This window comes from Cottoperca gobio, chromosome 21 (genome assembly GCF_900634415.1).
Source record: "Cottoperca gobio chromosome 21, fCotGob3.1, whole genome shotgun sequence".
Lineage (NCBI taxonomy): Eukaryota > Metazoa > Chordata > Actinopteri > Perciformes > Bovichtidae > Cottoperca > Cottoperca gobio.
Window position 1 is genome coordinate 913,617 of NC_041375.1, and position 20,380 is coordinate 933,996.

General features: G+C 41.1%; 2 protein-coding genes across 4 annotated transcripts; one reads left to right on the forward strand and one right to left on the reverse strand.

Annotated features, from left to right (window-relative positions):
* Position 1: 1 nt before the first annotated feature.
* LOC115025980 (MOB-like protein phocein) lies at positions 2 to 11,234 on the reverse strand. 3 transcript variants are annotated; one of them, XM_029458424.1, is made up of 9 exons: positions 10,953 to 11,234; positions 8,691 to 8,846; positions 5,243 to 5,305; positions 3,653 to 3,753; positions 3,333 to 3,375; positions 2,510 to 2,596; positions 2,248 to 2,327; positions 1,744 to 1,855; positions 2 to 1,630 (listed from the first exon to the last, which is right to left on the reverse strand). In XM_029458424.1, exons 1-9 carry the CDS (start codon positions 10,953 to 10,955, stop codon positions 1,496 to 1,498), a joined length of 780 nt encoding a protein of 259 aa, XP_029314284.1. In that variant the 5' UTR covers positions 10,956 to 11,234; the 3' UTR covers positions 2 to 1,495. The 3 variants fall into 3 exon arrangements, with proteins under 3 accessions (XP_029314284.1, XP_029314281.1, XP_029314283.1); XM_029458421.1 differs by lacking the exons at positions 8,691 to 8,846; positions 10,953 to 11,234 and adding an exon at positions 6,026 to 6,140; XM_029458423.1 differs by lacking the exons at positions 2 to 1,630; positions 1,744 to 1,855; positions 2,248 to 2,327; ... (2 more) ...; positions 3,653 to 3,753; positions 5,243 to 5,305 and adding exons at positions 7,855 to 8,082; positions 8,171 to 8,260 and having other exon boundaries at positions 10,953 to 11,147.
* Positions 11,235 to 12,131: 897 nt separating this feature from the next.
* On the forward strand, positions 12,132 to 18,842 carry hspd1 (heat shock 60 protein 1). Its single transcript, XM_029458416.1, has 11 exons — positions 12,132 to 12,283; positions 14,325 to 14,500; positions 14,849 to 15,184; positions 15,316 to 15,411; positions 15,499 to 15,592; positions 15,678 to 15,846; positions 16,283 to 16,382; positions 16,743 to 16,988; positions 17,078 to 17,252; positions 17,398 to 17,576; positions 17,759 to 18,842. The coding sequence occupies exons 2-11, from the start codon at positions 14,327 to 14,329 to the stop codon at positions 17,927 to 17,929; spliced, it is 1,740 nt and encodes a 579-aa protein (XP_029314276.1). The 5' UTR covers positions 12,132 to 12,283; positions 14,325 to 14,326; the 3' UTR covers positions 17,930 to 18,842.
* The last annotated feature ends 1,538 nt before the right edge of the window (positions 18,843 to 20,380 follow it).

Sequence of the window (20,380 nt, forward strand, 5' to 3'; positions counted from 1 at the left end):
CTCCTGAATAATAGGTCTTTATTATTAACAGACATCATGAAAATGTCGACAGTAACAAAATGTTTTAGTCCATTAAAAAAAAATAAAGTGGGTTTGGATTGACAAGACTCCTCCCACAAAATAACTTAATGAGGGGGGAGGGTAAAAGAGGGAGGTTGTGCTCCGACACGTACATGTAGCCGACATTTCATCCTGTCCTTGTGTTTACTCGTAATGCTGAAGTGAAGACTGGCTTACAGCAGCACAGTCCCATGAAGTCAATCATCTCAAGGAAGGTGGAATATCAGGCACATTGTGCAGTATTAAAATGGGGGGGGCATGCCACAAAGCAGGATCAGAGTTAGCCAACAAGCCTTCCTAAATACTCTGAGCATCGTTTCAGAGGCCAAAGAGAAAGAATATCTGACGGCTAGTACACATACAAAGCTAGAGATTACGTTTGTCTTTGTTCACTACCATACAAGCCACACACCTACACGTTGTGTTGCAACAGCATTATTAAGGGAGACTGTTTTTAAAGCGGGGGGGTATGAGGTACTTATCCATAGTCAGAGTATTAACTGGAGTAGATGAAGGTCTAATATGTTCCATGCTTTACTTTCTGACGGGGAACTGAATGCCACCAGACTCCATTGACAAAAACATTCATTTTATCTTGCAGCACACGGACGTTGCTGGTCTCCCGCTGCTTCCATCGGTTAGTTAGTTTGTGTTGTTGTGCGACTTTTGTGAATCCGAACTTAACCTTTAAACCACCAAAGTTACACAAACTAATTAACCGATCCAGGCAGTGGTAGACCAGCAACTTCCGTGTTCTGCGAGGTAAAATGACTGTTTTTGTCAATGGAGTCTGGTGGCTGTGAAGACAGATCACAGCTACTGTAGGTAATATTCTGACTGGTTAAGTGCCACGTGCCACTCCCCATCAAAGACTATCCCTTTAAGTCAGCAGGCTAAGTTATTGATCCATTTCATACGACAACCCCCTCGAAAACAGGCTGGTAGTCAACACAATAAGCAAATTTGAAACAGAAGCAGACACAAAAAAGTGAAGCACCATCAGAAAACATGATAGTGAATTAAGAGAGGGGGGGTTATATACAGAGGGAGGGGGAGGCTGTCAGCGTGTGCCTTTGTCAACAATACAGGTCACCATGATTACATTTTTGCAAATCCAGCTGCTTAAAGAACATTAAAGGTAAAAGGGGTTTCCCCTAAAGGAGTAGTGTGAGAGCAGGGGCTGCATCCAGAGACTGAATCTGAAAAAACAGAGAGGATAGAAAACATCATCTTGTCCTGCAGGCATGGCTGAACTCTGCTCCCGCTACCCCTTACTTCCTTTGAGATAGACACAGGTGACAAGGGTAGAGGGACATGGACAGTGTTACTAGACAGGAGCCCTAATACACTGTAGTGTGTGTATGCATGTGTGTGAATGTGTCTCCTCTGTCATGTGTGTGTTTTACATGTGTCTCCCTCTATGGAGGCAGTATCTTCAGGCCTCGCTCTCCCCAGCTGACGAGGTGTTCTGCACTTCCTCCTCCAGAATGGGAACGATCAGGTTGTCCTTGGACATCAGGTTATACTTCATTACGAAGCGTGTGAACCGGTGACATAGGAACGTTTCGTTCTGTACACAGAAAAACACTAATTAAATCCGGCTTCCTGATCGTAAGAATAGACGCCACAATAAGAGCCTTCTGGGTGTTATTGGTTGATAAAGATATTTCCGGTGAAACCTACCTCATACTTGTCGAATATCTGGCGATGATGGAAGTAGGCATGAGAGAATATCCTATAGATGCGACGACAGACGGAGCCCAGTTTGGCAACTGATGACTCCTTGATGCTCACCCTACGGAGACGGAGACAGATCAGACAACGCTCTCTGTGTGACATCATCTACTGAACGTAAGGCGACTGACGACGCAATTAAAAGACAAACTTCAGCCATGATGGCACTAAAGATGTTGGTGTGCTTCAAACAAAGCTTGTTGCATCACTGCATAACATCTAAAACACAAAATCAGACTTTTGGAGGGTTGCATTCGATCATTTACACCTGCAGGAATTTATCTTCTCTCAAGCGCTCTCCTTTTTTAACAGCTACTTCCATCACTGTGTGTGCAACACCATGAAGGCCTCCATTTGTATGATTCTTGTTGATCCCTTCTCTCTATAACAGCATTATTATCTTCAGCTCTGCATCTGTGTGGCCAAAGAAAAGAAAGTCAGTTGATAACTCACCTGCTGGGGAAGTATTTGTTGCTATTGAGAAGACAGGCAGCTCCGTCCAGCGTGTGCCTGGTGTAATCAATGGCAGGGCACTGGGGATGCAGCAGCACACACACACACACGTAAACATCATTAGGAACCAAGTTCTGTTTCACCTCACACAAAAGGCAGAGACTAATAAATCATGCTTATGCTCAGAGGTAATAAAGAAATACTGCATAAAACAGTTAATGACACCCAAGTGAGCTTGGAGTTAATTGCAGTCTTGACTCACCTCTTTGGGGGTCTTGTGGGCAGCACATAAAAAGATCCACTGCTCTGTGGCGGTCATCTGAGTGCAGGTGTCTGGATGACACTCGCTCTGAAGAGGAAAGACGAGCAGAGTCGACCTGAACATACCTTTACACCACTCCTTGGAACAAAGGGTCACCTGTTCTTTCTAAGGCTGTGACAAATACTTTGAAGCTTCTTTTACAACGTTGACCTTTGAACTCTGAATCAACATTCGAATGCAGCGCAACTTCTTTTGTGTAAGTGCATGTCTGTTTAGTTTGTTCAAACTTGGTTTTATTTGCAGACTTATTGAAAAAAAGATGTGATGTTTTTATTATGTGATTATATGATTCAGTTTAGCCTCAAAAACAACATTTGTCTTCCTGCACACAAAGGGAGGCACGCAGCTGTATTAACCACCAGCGCCACAAAGTACATTTATATAACCACACGTGTATTTATGTTGACGGGAAAAAACCACTTAATTTAATCCGATGATTTTTAAGGGGATGACATTCAAAGCTTCATTTGAAAACCTTAATTAAAGCTTCAAATGTAAAAATCTTTTATATGAATTTGTAATATTGGACAACAACACATATATTAGCTGTGACGACAGAACCGAGTGCCATATTTGGAATGGGATATTAAATTCTTGCACTAATCTAACAGCAGACTCTACAACAGAAAGCAAGTAGAGCTCATTCAGGCGGCCATGTTCCCTTATAAACAGCTGATCCAACAGATCTTATGAGTGTGTTCCATTAAAAACTTAAAATTACATCCAGTTCAGATCTTTGCTTTCTTTGCGTGAGATCACTTACCTGCAGTTTTACAGCTAGTCCGTTGAGCTCCAGGCAGAACTGCCTACAAAAAGGTTAGAAGAAGAAAATAAAAACATGAGCACGAGTAATCCTACGACGATTTCTGCTTCAGAAACCAGGTATCTGTCAAACTTTGTGATCACTTTTAAATAAGATTTAAACTAAATTATTAGGAAGGAGTTACAAGTTAGTTGAAGGGCTGAGATTATTTATATTGCACAATCTCCTGCTCATAATCATCTATCCAACTGTTCCTTAAACCTTAACATTTCCTCACATGTGGACAATATGTATACATCAGTTAAACTTCTTCAACATACCTGAGGTGTTCATACTTCCACACCCCCTCGTCCTGACCCTCCGGAGGCTCCAGGATTTTGTCGATATTGGAGCAATCTGATCTAATGTTCTGCTGAATGTACTGAAACAGAGCCATCACACAGTTCAGAAGAGAGCCTCAGTCACCCAACATGGTCTTCATCACCTTTTGTTATACACAATGATCATGTTAACTCTGATTCTACTGTCAGGGTGTTTGGGGGGGAACTTTTCTCAAAACATTATCCAAAGAGGCGACATAACTAAATGGGATTTACTGGCGTTTAAAAAAGGCTCATTACAGTTGAAGGATAAGGTCAAATTGTTTCACATCTATCTTAATGCAATTGAAGAAGAGGAATTATATGCACATCACAAAAGGTCATCCGAAAACACTAACATCACACCACAAAAGTCTAATAATGACAACGTTTCAATCCTACCTGGATCTCATTCTGAGCCGACAGAGATTCAAGTAGGACTGAAACATTGTCCTTATTAATCTTTTGTGGTATGATGCAAGTGTGCAGCCGTTAGCGTTTTCTTAATGTAATTCTCACACACAGAAAACACATGTACATTGAAAGACTTGGTACAAAGAGGCAGAACTGCGTCTGTACAACTGAGTCAGCAAAATTGGCCAAATTGGGACCTTAATCTCTTCCCATTAGCTTGCAGACCGTGGCGCCATAGATCCATAGATCCATAGTTGGATCCTTCTAAAATCATTTGGGCTTCTTCCAAAGTTACAGTGTGAAATTCCCTCTTTGTGTTTCCTTGCTGAGCAGCAGTGGAGTGAGAAAATGTTGCATTAAGAAAACTAACTTTGGAAGATACTCACTCAAACCAACCGATATAAACCTCATTTTGTCCTCCAACGCTTACATTGGAATATCGTTAGGAAGGGATCTCGTAAGTGGCAAGTATGGACAGGAGGAATGACTCAGTGTACATATCGGCATATGAATATTGTGTTAGGACACACCTCAAAAAATGTCCATGAGGTTTAATTTTCTGAGCTGTTGCTGCTGAAAGTAACTAAATACATTTAATCCAGTACAATTTGGAGGTGCTTGTAATTTACATGAGAATTTCCATTTTCTGCTACTTTAAACTTCTACTCCGCTGGAAATATTGTACTTTTTACTCCACTACATTTATTAAATACCTTTTGTTAGAAGTTACTCAGATTAATGATACAAAACATTATCAACAAATGAATAATGATGTATTAATATGGATAAAGATAGGGCTTCCTTGAGCCATTGGGGGAGTTCACACGCTTCCTGGCAGTCTTTACAGTATATTGTATTAAATAAGCCCCACATTTACCAACTGCAACATCCAAAGTGACGTAAAGTTACATATAAATGCATCAATAACTAGAATCAAATAATATATATTTAAAAAAAAAAAAAGGTACATTATTCTGAAATGGGCCTACTTCATTTTCTAACTTGGAGGTATATTTTGATAAGAACACTTTTGTGCATTTAATTGAATGCAGAAGTATTTCAACAATGTGGGTCTTCCTCCACCAGTGACAGATGGGTGGGGAACACACACACACACACACACACATGTCAACACACCTGTTGGACAGCAAGGGTGCTGTCCATCTCTTCAAATGACTCATCCGGCCAATTGTAGAAATCCTACACATGGAGGAAGGATAATTTTAGTGCAACGTTTCACTCAAAGTGACAAAGCTGGCGGTTAGAAAGCATCTTTGGTTGTAGCATAGACAATGCTAACTACATAGCTTCCACCTGACGTTAACCAACAACCCTAACACATAGGACAAATGGTGTCAAAGAAGCTAACGTTAGCTAGCTGAAGTGTGGTGTTTGGTTACAAGCAAAGCTCTGCTGTGAGAATACATTTTAATGTCGAAGTTAGCAGCTTTGTTCTACATTATTACACAGCTACGAAGCAAACCTGACGCTAGCTAGTTAGATAACGTCAGTTGGGGGTGCGACTGCTTCCTGCAACGCAAACAGCTAACTAGAGAGCAATTTACGCTAGGTGATAATAGGTTAGCCACGGTTGAGGATCTCTTGTGTGGACTACATTCACCAGATGTGGCTGTTAGATTGTTTAAATAACAACAATTATCATAGGGAGCTCCGAAACGTAGAGTAAACCCGTCTAAGTTAACGCTACTCCAGGAACTAGACGGGAGCATCCAGCTAACGTTAGCTAACCTAGCTGGCCATTTCCAGGTCAGGCCCCTTCTTCCTATATGTTGCCTGCGACCTGAGTTGTCGACAAAAATACGCGTGGTAAAACAACACGACTGAAATGAGACAGCATCGCAGAGTCGTGGTGGCTTGTTTGTGGTGATGTTGAAGTGTTTCTGCGGGGTTTAAACGCACCTTTGCCTTGGTTCCAGGCCGATTCCTCCTGAGAACTGCAGTACCCTCCGCCATGACCATCTCGACAGAATACCCGGATGTTCGTCAGAGGCTGTGTTGTAGCAGCGACTCCTGTATGATCTAAATATATATATATAAACTGTATAAATATGTATGAGCACATTTTATTTACCTTTAATTTAAATAAATACCAATGATGGAAGTAACTATATTTACTCAAGTACTTAAATGTGAGGTACTTAAACTATTGGTGGAGGAAGTAGTTTATTTAGATTAAGTAAAAGTAGTAATTCCACACTCTAAAAATACTACAATTAAAAGTCCTGCATTAAAAATATTACTTAATATAATAATAATAATAATAATAATAATAATAATAATAATAATAATAATAATTACTAAATTACTTAAGTAAAAGTATGTAAGTATAATCAGGGGGGTGTACTTAAAGTATTAAACACTTGTAACTGTTTTACTATTATATATTACATCAATAAATCCTTATTACTCATGCATTAATATAAAATAAGGATTTTACTAGTTGTTGGTTGAGGTGGAGCTCATTTTGAACTATTAACGAATAATAATTTTCATTATGGATTAATCTGCTGATTATTTTCTCCATTAATCGATTGATTGTTTGGTTTGTAAAGAATAGTTTGTTTTGTCCAACCAACAGTCCAAACAGTTACTTAATTATTAAAATATATATATATATATTTTAAATGATTAAAAACAAAACCTGGAACCATGAAATGTTTGGCATCTTTATATTAAGAATGCCGATTATTCAAATAGATGCCAGTTAATTATCTATCAATCAACTAATCATTTCATCTGTACTTGTATATACTGTTGGGTAATTTAATTTATAACAAAACATCATATTTTATAAGCTCTTTGTATGTTTTTATGCAAAAATAAAATACTAATATAAAACAAAAGCTATTTTACATAACACGTCGCTATACATGTTGACAGTTATATATTATAATATATCATATTATGGCAAAACTACCAGCTTTATAGTTGATTTTCTGTTGTGTTAAACTATATAATATATTATGTTCATGTCTTGGATCATATGCTTTATTTATATTAAAACACAGAGCAGCATTACTTATTTATTAGTCTGTTAACATCGACTTGCTGTTAATCACACTTCGGTCTTTCACTTTGTCGCTACGCTCTCGTGTAGTTTCTCTTTCAAATATTATTTTATATCTTTTACTTTGCTTTTATCTATTTATATGTTTTTTATTTGCATCCTTGTGCCGCTGAAACGACCACATTTCTCCGATGGGATCAATGAAGGTTTATTTTAATTACTTTTGATACTTTCATATTTAAATAGTTTTGTATGACTTGTAATGAGTACTAGAATATAATAAGCAATAAAGCATCATTCTTCTTCACTAATTATATATAATATAATATATAAATATATATATATATAGTTCTTCCATCAGCCTTTAGATATTGTATTTATTTCTTCCAGACATGTTACACTGATGTTTCATTAACGCACCTTTGTGATCGTATATCTGCACATTACAAACTCTTCCTAGTTTTTCCTTTTTTGTATGTTTCTTGTTTTTATTTTTCTATATTTGCTCTTATTTAATATTTGTATGTCTCTTCCTGTTTATGTTTCACCATTATGCACCAAAGCTAAATCCTTTTATGTGAAAAACAAACTCAGGTTTTCTTCTAATAAGATTAAGTGGGATTACTTTGCACTAAATCCTTAGATTTAATTTGTTCTCGTCTGTTTAAGGGATCTATTGTATAACATTCGTATACAACAATATAAAATCATGAGACAAGACGACAATCAACAGTTCACCTTTATTATTGTAACAAAATGTGATTAGAATTATTTACAATTTGAAAAACATAAAAGAACAAAGTAAAGAAAAACAGACACGAAAGAGGCAACTTCATTTCTTCTCTGCAGGTACGATGACGGGGACTCGACGTGATCTACAGCCACACAAGAGAACGACTTAATCGAGGTATTTACCGAGGATATCTCCGTCACGGAACAGGAAATAGTCCTAGAGGACAGAGGAGAGAAACAAGAACATTAAAAGGAGGCACAAGAGGACCCACATCTTGACGGATTCATCTGAAACTGTGCCGCACCTTGTCGTCCAGACTGATTTTAGTTCCTCCGTACTCGGGTAGGAGCACTTTCTCTCCTACCGTCACGCTGACCGGCAGCACGTTGCCTTTCTAGAAAAGAAAAGATCACACAACACGTTACACAAGAGTCCTCAGGGCCACATGGTATACTATAAAACCCTACCTAACATTTGAAGGTTACGGAGCCGGGGAAGGGAATTTCTTTTTAATTAAAATGGTAAATTTGGGAGAGAAGAACCGTGAGATACTCTGATATTAAAGTGATATCCCCTGGGGGATGCTGGGAGATATTCTGATACTAAAGTGGTGAATTAACGCGCCACACTGTTGCACCTCTGCATGTGGCTTCCCCGGTTTACCATCTGTGGTGCGATGAGGCTGATCCAACCTTGCGAAGTGAAGCGATGCGTTTCCTTCGCAAGTGTGTGACTTCATACAAATACGCGGTCGTATATACGTCTGCATCTCTAATTTTTTACAAGAAAATGAGCTCCAGTACCAGGCTCGTGTGGGTTCTCACCTGATTGACAGCGCCAGGCCCGACTGCCACCACTGTGGCCTGCAGCACTTTGTTCTGAGCCTTCTCTGGCAGCATGATGCCCCCCTTCGTCACCGTCTCTGCGGTAAAGCGCTCCACCAGCACCCGGTCGAACAAGGGAAGGAATTTTCTGAAGGCCTGTAAAGTGACCAGAGGAGAAACAATCAACTAATACAATAAATTACTATCAAACAACATTTTACTTACATTAAGATGGATAAGAGACGGCATACAGCTTTAAAACTAGAGACTCAGGTTTATACTTGGCGGCTCTGAAGACACATTTGAGAACATGTGGCGTCCCTTCCTGGAATACGCTGAAGCTTTAAATCTCATGTGTAATTTGCAGACACTCATTAACGTTGGCCACACTGCATCCTTTCATATTCAATCCTGAAGAACTTAACCTTTGCTTTTAAATCCTCGGCCCTTTTATCTCATGCGTTTGAGAAAACTAAAAGAAAAGGACACGCAGGGTTGAGTTAAAATGTGTTTAACAGGAATCATTTATTCGCAGGCTGATCTGTAAGGAAAGGGGGGAGGAGGTAAAAAGGAGGATGAGGGGGAGGGGTAAGGCTACAGAGAGCTAAATTAAAGGCAGTATTTAAACAATAAGTGAGCAGCTCCTCCACAGAGGCAGCCTTTGTGAAGTTATCGCAAACATCAGTGTAATGAAAGTCAGCATTTCTTCATGAGGTGAAATAGTTGCAGCAGCTGGACGAGGGAGGACAAGATCCAACACACCAGCTGCAGCCAACATGTCTGATAGCAGCTGATGTACGAGTGACCTTGGGTGAAGGTTGTTTGGGAACGAGGTGGGGGTGCTGGGAGTAAAAGAGGTGGAGGGTGTTGGGGAAGGCCAGGTTACAGTTTGTTGACTGAAGGAGGTGGAGTTACTTGTTCATCGTGACAGTTTGACCCGAGGCAGGGGAGGACAAGGACTGCTGATGAAATACTTTATTATTAGCAGAGGAATCTTAAGTTTCATGGAAACTGTTGCAAAATCCTGTTAGAAACAAATATGTGACGATAAAATCCTCGACCGGTGAGGAAACGTCCTCCAGGTTTTTAACATGACAAGATAACAATCAAGGACGCTTTGTCCACTTTACCAGAGGGGGCTCTCTGAAGTATTTTTCGAGGTTGTACGGGTACAAGTTGCACAAGACTTATGATTTACCTTTCAGTCTTAGACTCATTTATCTCAACAAGGGTTAACACCTTTTAACAGCAGTTTGATATACCTAATAAACTAACTTTTGTATTTCTACTTAGAGCTGTTAGAGTCTGTACACAAAATAAATTGATATAAAACCCAAATACTATTTATTCTGAATATAATTACTATTAACACAATTACTTTTAGTGACACCAGGTAAAAAAAATCATAATGTTTTACTTCATTATTAGTCTTAGAAATATCTTATTTCTTACGACATGAGCACATGTCAGGAAATATTTTGTCCTCTTGTAATCTCACAAGATTATTTCACCTGGATAAGATAAAATAAATATCTTCCTAGAACAATAAAAACAACTTTGAATGATGCTTTGCAGTCCCAGGACCCAACGCAGGGGGGGGGGGGGGGGGGGGGGGGGGGGTCGTGGGGTCAGAGTCTACGTGAACGGAAGCCGGAAATGGTTTAAACGAGCATGCAATTCATATTTTTCACCCATCAAGGGCATGCATAGTTTAATATGACAAGATGCACGTGACCAACAGGTAATAGTAGTTTTAAGAGATACTAGCACTAAATTAGTATAAACGCTGGTCTGTCTCTGCAATCACCTGCACGTCACCTGCACGTGACAGCTGCTGCAGTAATGAATGAATGAATGAATGAATGAATGAATGAATGAATGAATGGTAGGATTAGTTAATTTACCCGCATATATATCCCAGTTGTCCCTTTTTATGATAGAGAAAACAGCTTATGTTAAACTAGAGAGCAGCATTATGTAGCTGCACTTGCACATGTTTAAGGTTAAAGCTCCCCTTTAACAGTTCCTACAGGGTATTATAAAGATAAATAAACCTGTTTTTAGACAATGTTCCCTTTTCATTCGGCTTCTCCAGCGCTTGACCTTGTGAATCGATGGTAAAGGTAGCTAACACAACATTAGCTAGCTGCTAACGATACTTTAGCAGCCACATGCAGCCCGCTTTATTCTGCATTTAAATGATTAATCTGTATTTAGTTGTAATCATAACCTCTGACAGTGTTTTAAAGTGAAGTATCTTACCATGTCTGGACGTGTGAGAGGACAGAGTCGACGTGAAGATGCAGCACCCCGGTTTCTTGATGTGACACAGACTGAAGGGGAATCTGTACTCCACGTGAAATATCCTGCGCATGCGCACTATCTGCCCTAAACGTGACTGCAGATTATTTGCCTTCCAGAAGATTCTAGAACATCTAACAGCAAAGAGCAGCACGCGCTTTCATTCATACGGGTTATTTAAAGAGCCTGAGGTGTGTTTTAAAGTTGCATTTGTCGTGTTTTATGTCTTATTCATGCTTCAGAAGTTGGAGCAATGTTGCACAATATCAACTTTGACCTTTATTTTTTCTTCCAATGGCACACAAGAAGCTTCTAGAAACGCCAGCCCCGGAACGAGCATTGACACATATTCTGAATTATAAAAGTGTACATATAACTCATGACTTTATGTTATAATGACATATAATTTGATGTATTTTAATTAGAAACATTTACAGTAAAACTGGCTGTTGTTGTTTTATTTTATTTTGCCTTTAATACGGCTCCTTTACCTTATAAAACTAATCTTTAGCACTTACAGTTATTATTTATCCTGTTTATTTTTTTTAACCCATAATAGTTAAATTATTGAACATAAATTCAGTTTTCTTATCCTTATTCTGATTCAGAATCAGAATAAGGTTTATTTTCAAATAGGTTTTCACTTACAAGGAATTTGTTTAGTGCATATACTACACATATTAAGAGGAAATAAAAATGTAATTAAACAAATGAGAATAAAGATATGCAGAGTCCGAGTCAATGAGGGTGCTGGGCCTTGTCAATGATTATATTCATAAAATTAAATGGCTTAAAAATATATATTTCTAGTATATTTGTTTAGATATCGATTGACTTACTACCATTGAAAACTTAATACTAAAATAAAAAGCATACATTTTAAAATGTACTCCAATTGTTTAGCAGACCCTGAAGGTTTTTGTTGTTGCTATTTTCTTTCCTTTCCCTAAAATGTTGTTATTACATTTTCTTTAATGAAATATATTTACTTGAACTTTTAAAATAATAAATAGGAACGTGTATACTCAATATAATAAATGAATTGCCGTTTTTCTTAATAAAGTTGAAACAATGATGTGTCATTTATATTGTTGTATAATTTATTTTCCTGGTGTTGTCGTTATTCATGGTCCGGGGCGCGCCGGTAAATCACCCGGATGTGAAAGGCCATGTGCAGCCGCACCAGGAGCTCATTTGAAGCACACGACTCGTCCTTTTATCTCCGCTCGGTTTCATTCCGACCTGCAGTCCTGCATCTTCAAGCAGCTACCAGCTTCTTTTGTACCTCACAAGTAAGTGCTCACATTTGTATAAAGTATTAAAAAGATAATGTGGCTAAGATTACGAGCTATATAGTTGTATTAATCGTTTAACGCATAATCTTTTTTTGCTGTAGCTACGAGGTAACACTAGCTTTAATCACTCCTAGCTAACACATTTTCATTCGTAGCTACAAGGACATGCAAACTCAAATGTAACTACAGATGTGAGGTAACTGACAGAGATACACCTTTTAATCCCAGCCGGATATTTAATTTAATCCTGAATGTCTCGTGTGTGACATGATGAAACGTTGCCTGTCACTCAGAAGGCTGCTGTGCACGTGACTGCTAATGAATTAAATGTCTTATTATACATGTTGTGTCGTCAGTTACACAAACGTTGATCATTTATTGTTTCAGACTATATGTGATGGTCAGGCAGTTTCCGCACATGCATTCTTTCAATATGACCTTGTGACGCACGACCTGAAGAGCACACGTGGGGGGGGAACCAGGAACTGGCTTTGGGGGGTGCATTTCACAATCCAGTCACTATCAAGGCCCAATAGAAATAATTTATTATTGATTTATAATATAAATTAAGAACGTTTGACTAATAGAAAAAAGGATAGTTGGATCTGCAAAAGTACATTTACTCAAGTATTTATGTGTAATTCTGAGGTGCTATTTATAACGTTTAATGTGTAGATTATATATATATATATATATATATATATATATATATATATATATATATATATATATATATATATATATATATATATATATAATGTATGTGTGTGTAGCCTGCGAAAACCACTCATGTATTTATATTAAAGGGGGGGGACATGATGACATTGAGTCAATTACTCAATCAAAGGAAACAACAAAGATGTACTAGCAGAAGAGTATTAACATTATAATATAATAAAAGCATTGAAATGTCCTGATTAGGGAAAATAATTTGATGCATAACTTCAAAATGTGAAATACATTTACGAGTAGCGGGTGCTGTATTATGTTTCCACGACTCTTGCGTGTACTTATATTTTCTTTTATACAAAAATTGCACGAAACAATGAGTTGAATCCAGTGATGGAAAGTAACTAAGTACATTTACTCAAACACGGTACTTTGCACAGTCTGTAACCTGCACTTCTGCGCTCAGAGGCACATTTGGTTTTAAAAGTGTGACATCAGAACTTAAGATCTGAATACTGGCAGTTTTTCCTGAGGCGGTTTGGGACAATATTGACATAAAGGGTTTCTAATCAACAACCATTCTCTGTAGGTGTGATGCAGCACAAATACAATCATTCTTTCAGCTTCTCAAATGTAAATGTGCAGTTTTATATTAGGTATTTAATATATTTGGGATGTGGACTATTGGTCTGAGACAATCAATAAGAGAAACTGGTAATATCTATCGTCTGCAAACATTTGGTTATAAATTGCACCTTTTTGTAGAAGTTGACTTGGAGAGCAGTGAAAATGTTACCTGTAGGTGGAGATTCATTCATTCACTGGCAGTCATACCGCCAGTGACCACTAGGGGCTCAGTTAACCTTTGTAACTCATAATCTGGCCTCATGTGACATCTGGTGGGAGGGGGGGCGGGGTGGATTTGGAGAATAATTATTTAGGCATTGGTGGAGAATTACTCAGATCTTTAATTAAAAATAGCAACAGTGCAAAATACTCAAATTACTTATAAGTAAGTCATGCTCTTAAAATGTTAAAGTAATTAGCGTCAGCTGGTAAAGGTCGGGCTTATTTATATTACTTTATTATTTGCTGGTCATATTTTGCATTTCTAATCTGAATCTGGAAAGTTATCAAATACATTTAGTGGAATAAAAACCCCAATATTTAACTGAGCTGTGGAGTACAAGTGTAAAGTGTGAAGGTACTTCGTTACCTTCCACGACTGTGTTGGGGTACTTTGTTTCATCACATGGTGAACTCGGGTATTTAAATGCATATGTCTCTTGTGCCCCCCCCCTGGTTCTCCAGTGATCTTAATCTACGAACACGCTGTCTAACGTTCCCTCCGTGTCTTCTCTTCCCATAGAGATGTTTCGTCTACCAACAATCATGAAGCAGGTGAGGCCCGTGTGCAGGGCGCTCGCTCCTCACCTCACCCGAGGCTACGCTAAGGATGTGAAGTTCGGAGCTGAAGCTCGTGCCCTGATGCTGCAGGGAGTCGACCTGCTGGCCGACGCTGTGGCCGTCACCATGGGCCCCAAGGTAATATTTTATATGAACTGCGTTATTACCCACTTGTGTAACGTTAGCTACAGCGCCCCGTTCACGCAGGTGCGCGCCCCCCCTTTGTGTGCAGCACAACGTGTTTTGACTGCAGTGAACATGTTTTATTTGACCGGCTGAACACCAACAAATATGGATTGAAGCAGAATATTAAAACGTGGAAATGATTACGCTCTGGAGTTATTGGATCGCACGGGTCCCAAACAATCGAATGTCCACGCTGTGACTGACGCGTCGCTCTCTCTGGTTCAGCCCTTGTGATGTTGTTCGGAACTCATTGTTGGACCCTTTTTTTATATATCGCATCGCTTCCTGTTTCTATTCCAGGGTCGCAATGTCATCATCGAGCAGAGCTGGGGCAGCCCCAAGGTCACCAAGGACGGCGTGACGGTGGCCAAGAGCATCGACCTGAAGGACCGGTACAAGAACATCGGTGCCAAGCTGGTGCAGGATGTGGCCAACAACACCAACGAGGAGGCCGGCGACGGCACCACCACCGCCACGGTGCTGGCTCGTGCCATCGCCAAGGAGGGCTTCGACACCATCAGCAAAGGCGCCAACCCCGTGGAGATCCGCCGCGGAGTCATGATGGCCGTAGAAACCGTCATCAATGAGCTGAAGAATCGCTCTAAGCCAGTGACCACGCCCGAGGAGATCGCACAGGTAAACTTCAGAGAAATGTCTTCGCCGTGGTGAAATGTAACTAACATCGATGCGTAATAAAATAATAGAGACGGAACATTTTACTGCACGATGACCGCTTTGAATACAGGAAATGCTTCTTTGTCTTTAAGGTTGCTACGATTTCAGCCAATGGAGACGTGGAGATTGGGACCATCATTTCCAACGCCATGAAGAAAGTTGGCCGCAAGGGAGTCATCACTGTCAAGGTTCGTCTCCGAACTTTAAATGCAGGCGTACAAAGACGCGTTTACTGCTGTGGTGGCGTGTGACCTAATCAATGCTTTCCGTCTCAGGATGGGAAGACCATGCACGATGAGCTGGAGATCATTGAGGGTATGAAGTTCGACCGTGGTTACATCTCCCCTTACTTCATCAACACCGCCAAAGGTAAGCGAGCTGATGCTGTAACGTCTCCCGTCTCTCTCGCACGATAAAGAAGCGGCGTGCTTAAATGTGTTGTCCCTGTTTCCAGGTCAGAAGTGTGAGTTCCAGGATGCCTACATCCTGCTGAGCGAGAAGAAGATCTCCACCGTCCAGAGCATCGTGCCGGCCCTGGAGATCGCCAACCAGAACCGTAAACCGCTGGTTATCGTGGCGGAGGATGTGGACGGGGAGGCCCTCAGCACCTTGGTTCTCAACAGGTACATATAAACTAAAAGTAGTCGATAGAGACATGCAAGGAATTTGCTTGGGGGATGTGTGTGGTGTGTGTCTGTCTACAGACTGTACAGGATACAAGTCCCTCTGTTCTTAGACTTCCTAAAAGAAACTCCATAATTAAAGGGGAACATGTTATAAACCTCAGGGAGAGACTGAGGAGGGATCCCTCCCTCAGGACGGACAGACGTGCAATAGATGTGGTGTGTACAGGATAAACAACATCGTACAAATACAACATTTGACAGAAATGAAAGTTTGGATGAATCCAGGAAAATGTCAAAAAGGCTTCCGGGTGTCCGGCAGGACCAGGGCAGCAGGCGCAGTGTCAGTAACATCCAGATAGAGAGGGAGGTGTTCATGAGGTAACATTAATATGTTATGCAAGTAGTGAATATTAATACACCACTTCGTTGTCAGGCTGAAGGTCGGGCTCCAGGTGGTCGCAGTTAAAGCTCCAGGATTCGGAGACAACAGGAAGAATCAGCTGAGGGACATCGCCGTCGCCACCGGGGGAACCGTGAGTCCACGTTTCACTCAACTGAGTTTCTGAGCTAAAGTGTGGAAATCTTAAGTATTTATTATTTGCATTATGCTTCTTGATACTAAACTACCTTTAATGAATAATGTACTTTTATCTCATAACTTAAAATTGCAGCTTCAGAGTTTCTACTTTCTGTCCTGAAGTGCAGTTTGAAGATGATGCTTAAAGTTTAAATGCAGGACTTTCACGTGTAAAAGTATTTCTACAGTATCTGTAGTATTAATACTTTTACTTGCATTCTAATAAATAGAAATAAGATCAAAGGACTTCCTCCAGTTACACGTCCATCTCGTTGCGACTTTTAAAGGTTATTTCTTGATCTCCTGCTTCCTGCAGGTGTTTGGAGACGATGCCGTCGGTCTGGCTCTGGAAGACATCCAGGCTCACGACTTCGGTAAGGTCGGCGAGGTGCAGATTACCAAAGATGACGCCCTGCTGCTGAAGGGAGGCGGCAACCCGGCCGAGCTTGAGAAGCGCGCGGCGGAGATCGTGGAGCAGCTGGAGAACACCACCAGCGACTACGAGAAGGAGAAACTCAACGAGAGGCTCGCCAAGCTGTCCGACGGCGTGGCTGTGCTCAAGGTGCGTCTCAAAACTGAAAATACAGACGGCACTAAATACCATCGTGGTTTAGCTCTAGAAAAACAAAGTTGTGATGCTCTCCGTCTCAGATTGGAGGAACGAGCGACGTGGAGGTGAACGAGAAGAAGGACCGAGTGACGGATGCTCTGAACGCCACGCGGGCCGCAGTGGAGGAGGGGATCGTACCAGGCGGAGGCTGCGCCCTGCTGCGCTGCATCCCGTGTCTTGATTCCATCGAAACTGTCAACGCTGACCAGAAGATCGGTTAGTAAAACTATTATTTACTTCTGCTGCACATTCTCACTTTCATTTGAACTTCTTACAGCGTGTGCGTTTCCCCCAGAGATCAATAAAGTTTTATCTTCATCTATAATAATATAACATTAATACTGTATCTTGTATCAAACAGGTGTTGAGATCATCAGAAGGGCGCTCCGTATCCCCGCCATGACCATCGCTAAGAATGCAGGCGTGGAGGGTTCGCTGGTGGTGGAGAAGATCCTGCAGGCTTCGGAGGAGATCGGCTACGACGCCATGCAGGGAGAATACGTCAACATGGTGGAGAAGGGCATCATCGACCCCACCAAGGTACAGTGCCCCTTCCTTCGCCGCTGGTTCTTCATCTGTAGCTCGATCGGAGCGCTAACCGGATCAATAGGGACTCTGAGTGCGGACTGTTTTACAGACTGCACAGCTGTTTGTGGGACGTGTGGGATTAGATTTGTAGTATTAAAGAGATTGAATACACTAATGCGTTCCTCTCTCTCCAGGTGGTGAGGACGGCCCTGATGGACGCCGCAGGAGTCGCCTCCCTGCTCGCCACCGCTGAGGCCGTGGTCACAGAGATCCCCAAGGAGGAGAAGGAGATGCCAGGAGGCGGCATGGGCGGCATGGGAGGAATGGGAGGCATGGGCGGCATGGGAGGTGGCATGGGTTTCTAAGCCAGTCCTCCTGACATGCTGTACAGACTAATAAAGGCAGAGTGGTGCTGGGTGCTGACGGAGGAGAGAACTGCACCCAGCGCCACCAAACTTTGCCCAAAACTGACTGACCATGATGAGAATGTTGGAGCTGCAAAATGTTTGATGACCCCCACCCCCCCCCCCCCACTAACCACGATTCTGCCTCCCGCCTCATACCGGGTCTTCTGGAGGAGCCGCCTGAGGACGAGAGCCCATCGAGCGCAGTTACTCCACCTCTCCTCCACCTCTAGTGGCTAACACTCAGCAGGAGGAGAAATACTTACAGAGTTGTAACGTGGTCGAAGTATATAGTAAACATATTGTTGTCTCACTACGAAGAGAAGAAGCCTAGCCATGACTGTCTGTCCTTCTGTGTCCGTCACTTTGTTAATTCTTTTTCTTTTTTATATCTGTTTTGTTCCCACAGCGAGTAAAACATCTGTCGTTTAATCAAACCATTAATTCTGTGACCTCGTGCGTGACCACAGTCGGGTGACGAGTGCCTAAATTAGCAGTTTTAAAAGTGTAAAACAATGTTTACGGAGATATCATTTTGCATGCATGCAGCATCGTGAGTGTTGATCCGAGCATCATCCCGCACGGCGTGGACGATCGTCGCTGATTGGAAGCGGGAAGTGTTGGGCTCGTGTTACAAAGCCCCGTGGACCCGTCAAGGTCTCGGCTGCAAAGTCTAAATGTGAAAGCTGTGGTGTCCTTGTGCTGAACATTGGCCTTCATGTCTCCACTCGTGCTGCGACTCACAAGATAGAAAACTTTACACATAAAACAGGATGTAAGATGACAAACAGCAGCGATCATGCAGCTTCTGTTCTCATGTAGACGGTGATTAATGGTGATTTTCTTTTTTATTTAATAAATTCAACTGTTCAGATGTTTGTTGCTCAAGTTCTTTAGGTGGTGTTAACGTGACGTGCGTCGGCCCTGAGGGGGTTCAGCGCCACGTAACGAACACGTGTAGCAGAAGATCAGTTCGATCTTAAACAAAGTGGCTCTTCTGTGCATTTCATTGAGTTATGTAGGAAAGGGTTAACGTACCAGAGGACTTCTATTTGGACTAAATGTTTAATAAAAACTCACCAGGATGTAGGAAACTTTAACGCTCAAACTTTTATTAGCATTTTATGCTACTTCACACTTTACTCGTCTATTTGATAATAACTTTATTTGTAGATTTGTTCATACAAGACTTATAATGCAGAATCTTGGTTAAAGCCTGCTTCATGAACAAACCCAGTTAAGTTTTATGAAACCTGTCGGTTAAAGACGATATATTCTTTAATCTTTCCACTGTGTAAAGAACATGAGACGCTTCCTCTTGTTCCCGGGGGGGGGAACCTCCAGTGCACAACCTGCCAACCCAACCGCTGATGAAGAACACGTTGGTCTTTAAAGAGCTTAAACTTTTAATTCTATAATCTGCCAAAGTGATCAAAAGACCCGGAACAGCTGCTCGATGTTGTGATTGTTTTGTGAAGAGTTCATTAAGTAATGAAGGTTTAGTTTCTAAAGAAGAACATTAATCTGGAAATCTATTAATGCATTTTGTTTTGTTTAGTACAAATTGGAGTTAATGCAGCTTTATACTTCCTCTGCAAATATAAACATCATCTCTGCGTGTGCATTAAACTAGCAGCAGGATGTGGAGGAGGGAACATGCAACACACATTAATGCAGCAGTGATATTAACTTTGAGTACTTTGCATGACGCTACTTGAGTAAAGTTGTGCATACTTCTCCCACGTCGGCTGTAATGTAACAAGTGTTCCCTTGACATAACTAACATTTGACTGCAGGTCAAAGGTCACAGTGGCGCCTTAAATTAAACGTTGCCCTTTGACACCAGCGACATTTCTCTCAGGACGCTTCAAACCGGTCTATTCTTACCCCTCACATGATGAGCGTACTCGTGTCATGTGGCCGTGCTCGTCGTTAACAAGTGTTAAAAAACAACAGCAGTCAGTTTGTTGAAAAAATAGTTTATAAATCATGCAGTTGGTACATCTTTCTGAAGTCACACAAACAGTTACAGAAGTTCTTCCCCTATAACCCCCCCACACTACTACGTAATAAATATGATCAAATGTGTATAATGTTTACAAAATAAAAGATAAATATGCTGCCAGCTCGGCGGCTAATGTTAAAAGCAAAGTTAACATGTGTCATGATTACATTGACTTTGTGAAACTGAGTGTACACGAGGTTCTCGTTAAGCGTGACCTGGGCCAGGTTTACACACACACACACACACACACACACACACACACACACACACACACACACACACACACACACACACACACACACACACACACACACACACACACACACACACACACACACACACACACACACACACACACACACACACACACACACACACACACACACACACACACACACACCTCCCTT

Coding starts and splice junctions, on each gene's coding strand:
- LOC115025980 (XM_029458424.1), bottom strand. Junction 1,856..2,247: donor AACAAATACTTCCCCAGCAG/GTGAGTTATCAA, acceptor CCGTCTCCGTAG/GGTGAGCATCAAGGAGTCAT. Junction 1,631..1,743: donor AGATATTCGACAAGTATGAG/GTAGGTTTCACC, acceptor TTCTGTGTACAG/AACGAAACGTTCCTATGTCA.
- hspd1 (XM_029458416.1), top strand. CDS start 14,327: ATGTTTCGTCTACCAACAATCATGAAGCAGGTGAGGCCCGTGTGCAGG. Junction 15,412..15,498: donor AGGGAGTCATCACTGTCAAG/GTTCGTCTCCGA, acceptor TTTCCGTCTCAG/GATGGGAAGACCATGCACGA. Junction 15,847..16,282: donor AGCACCTTGGTTCTCAACAG/GTACATATAAAC, acceptor CTTCGTTGTCAG/GCTGAAGGTCGGGCTCCAGG.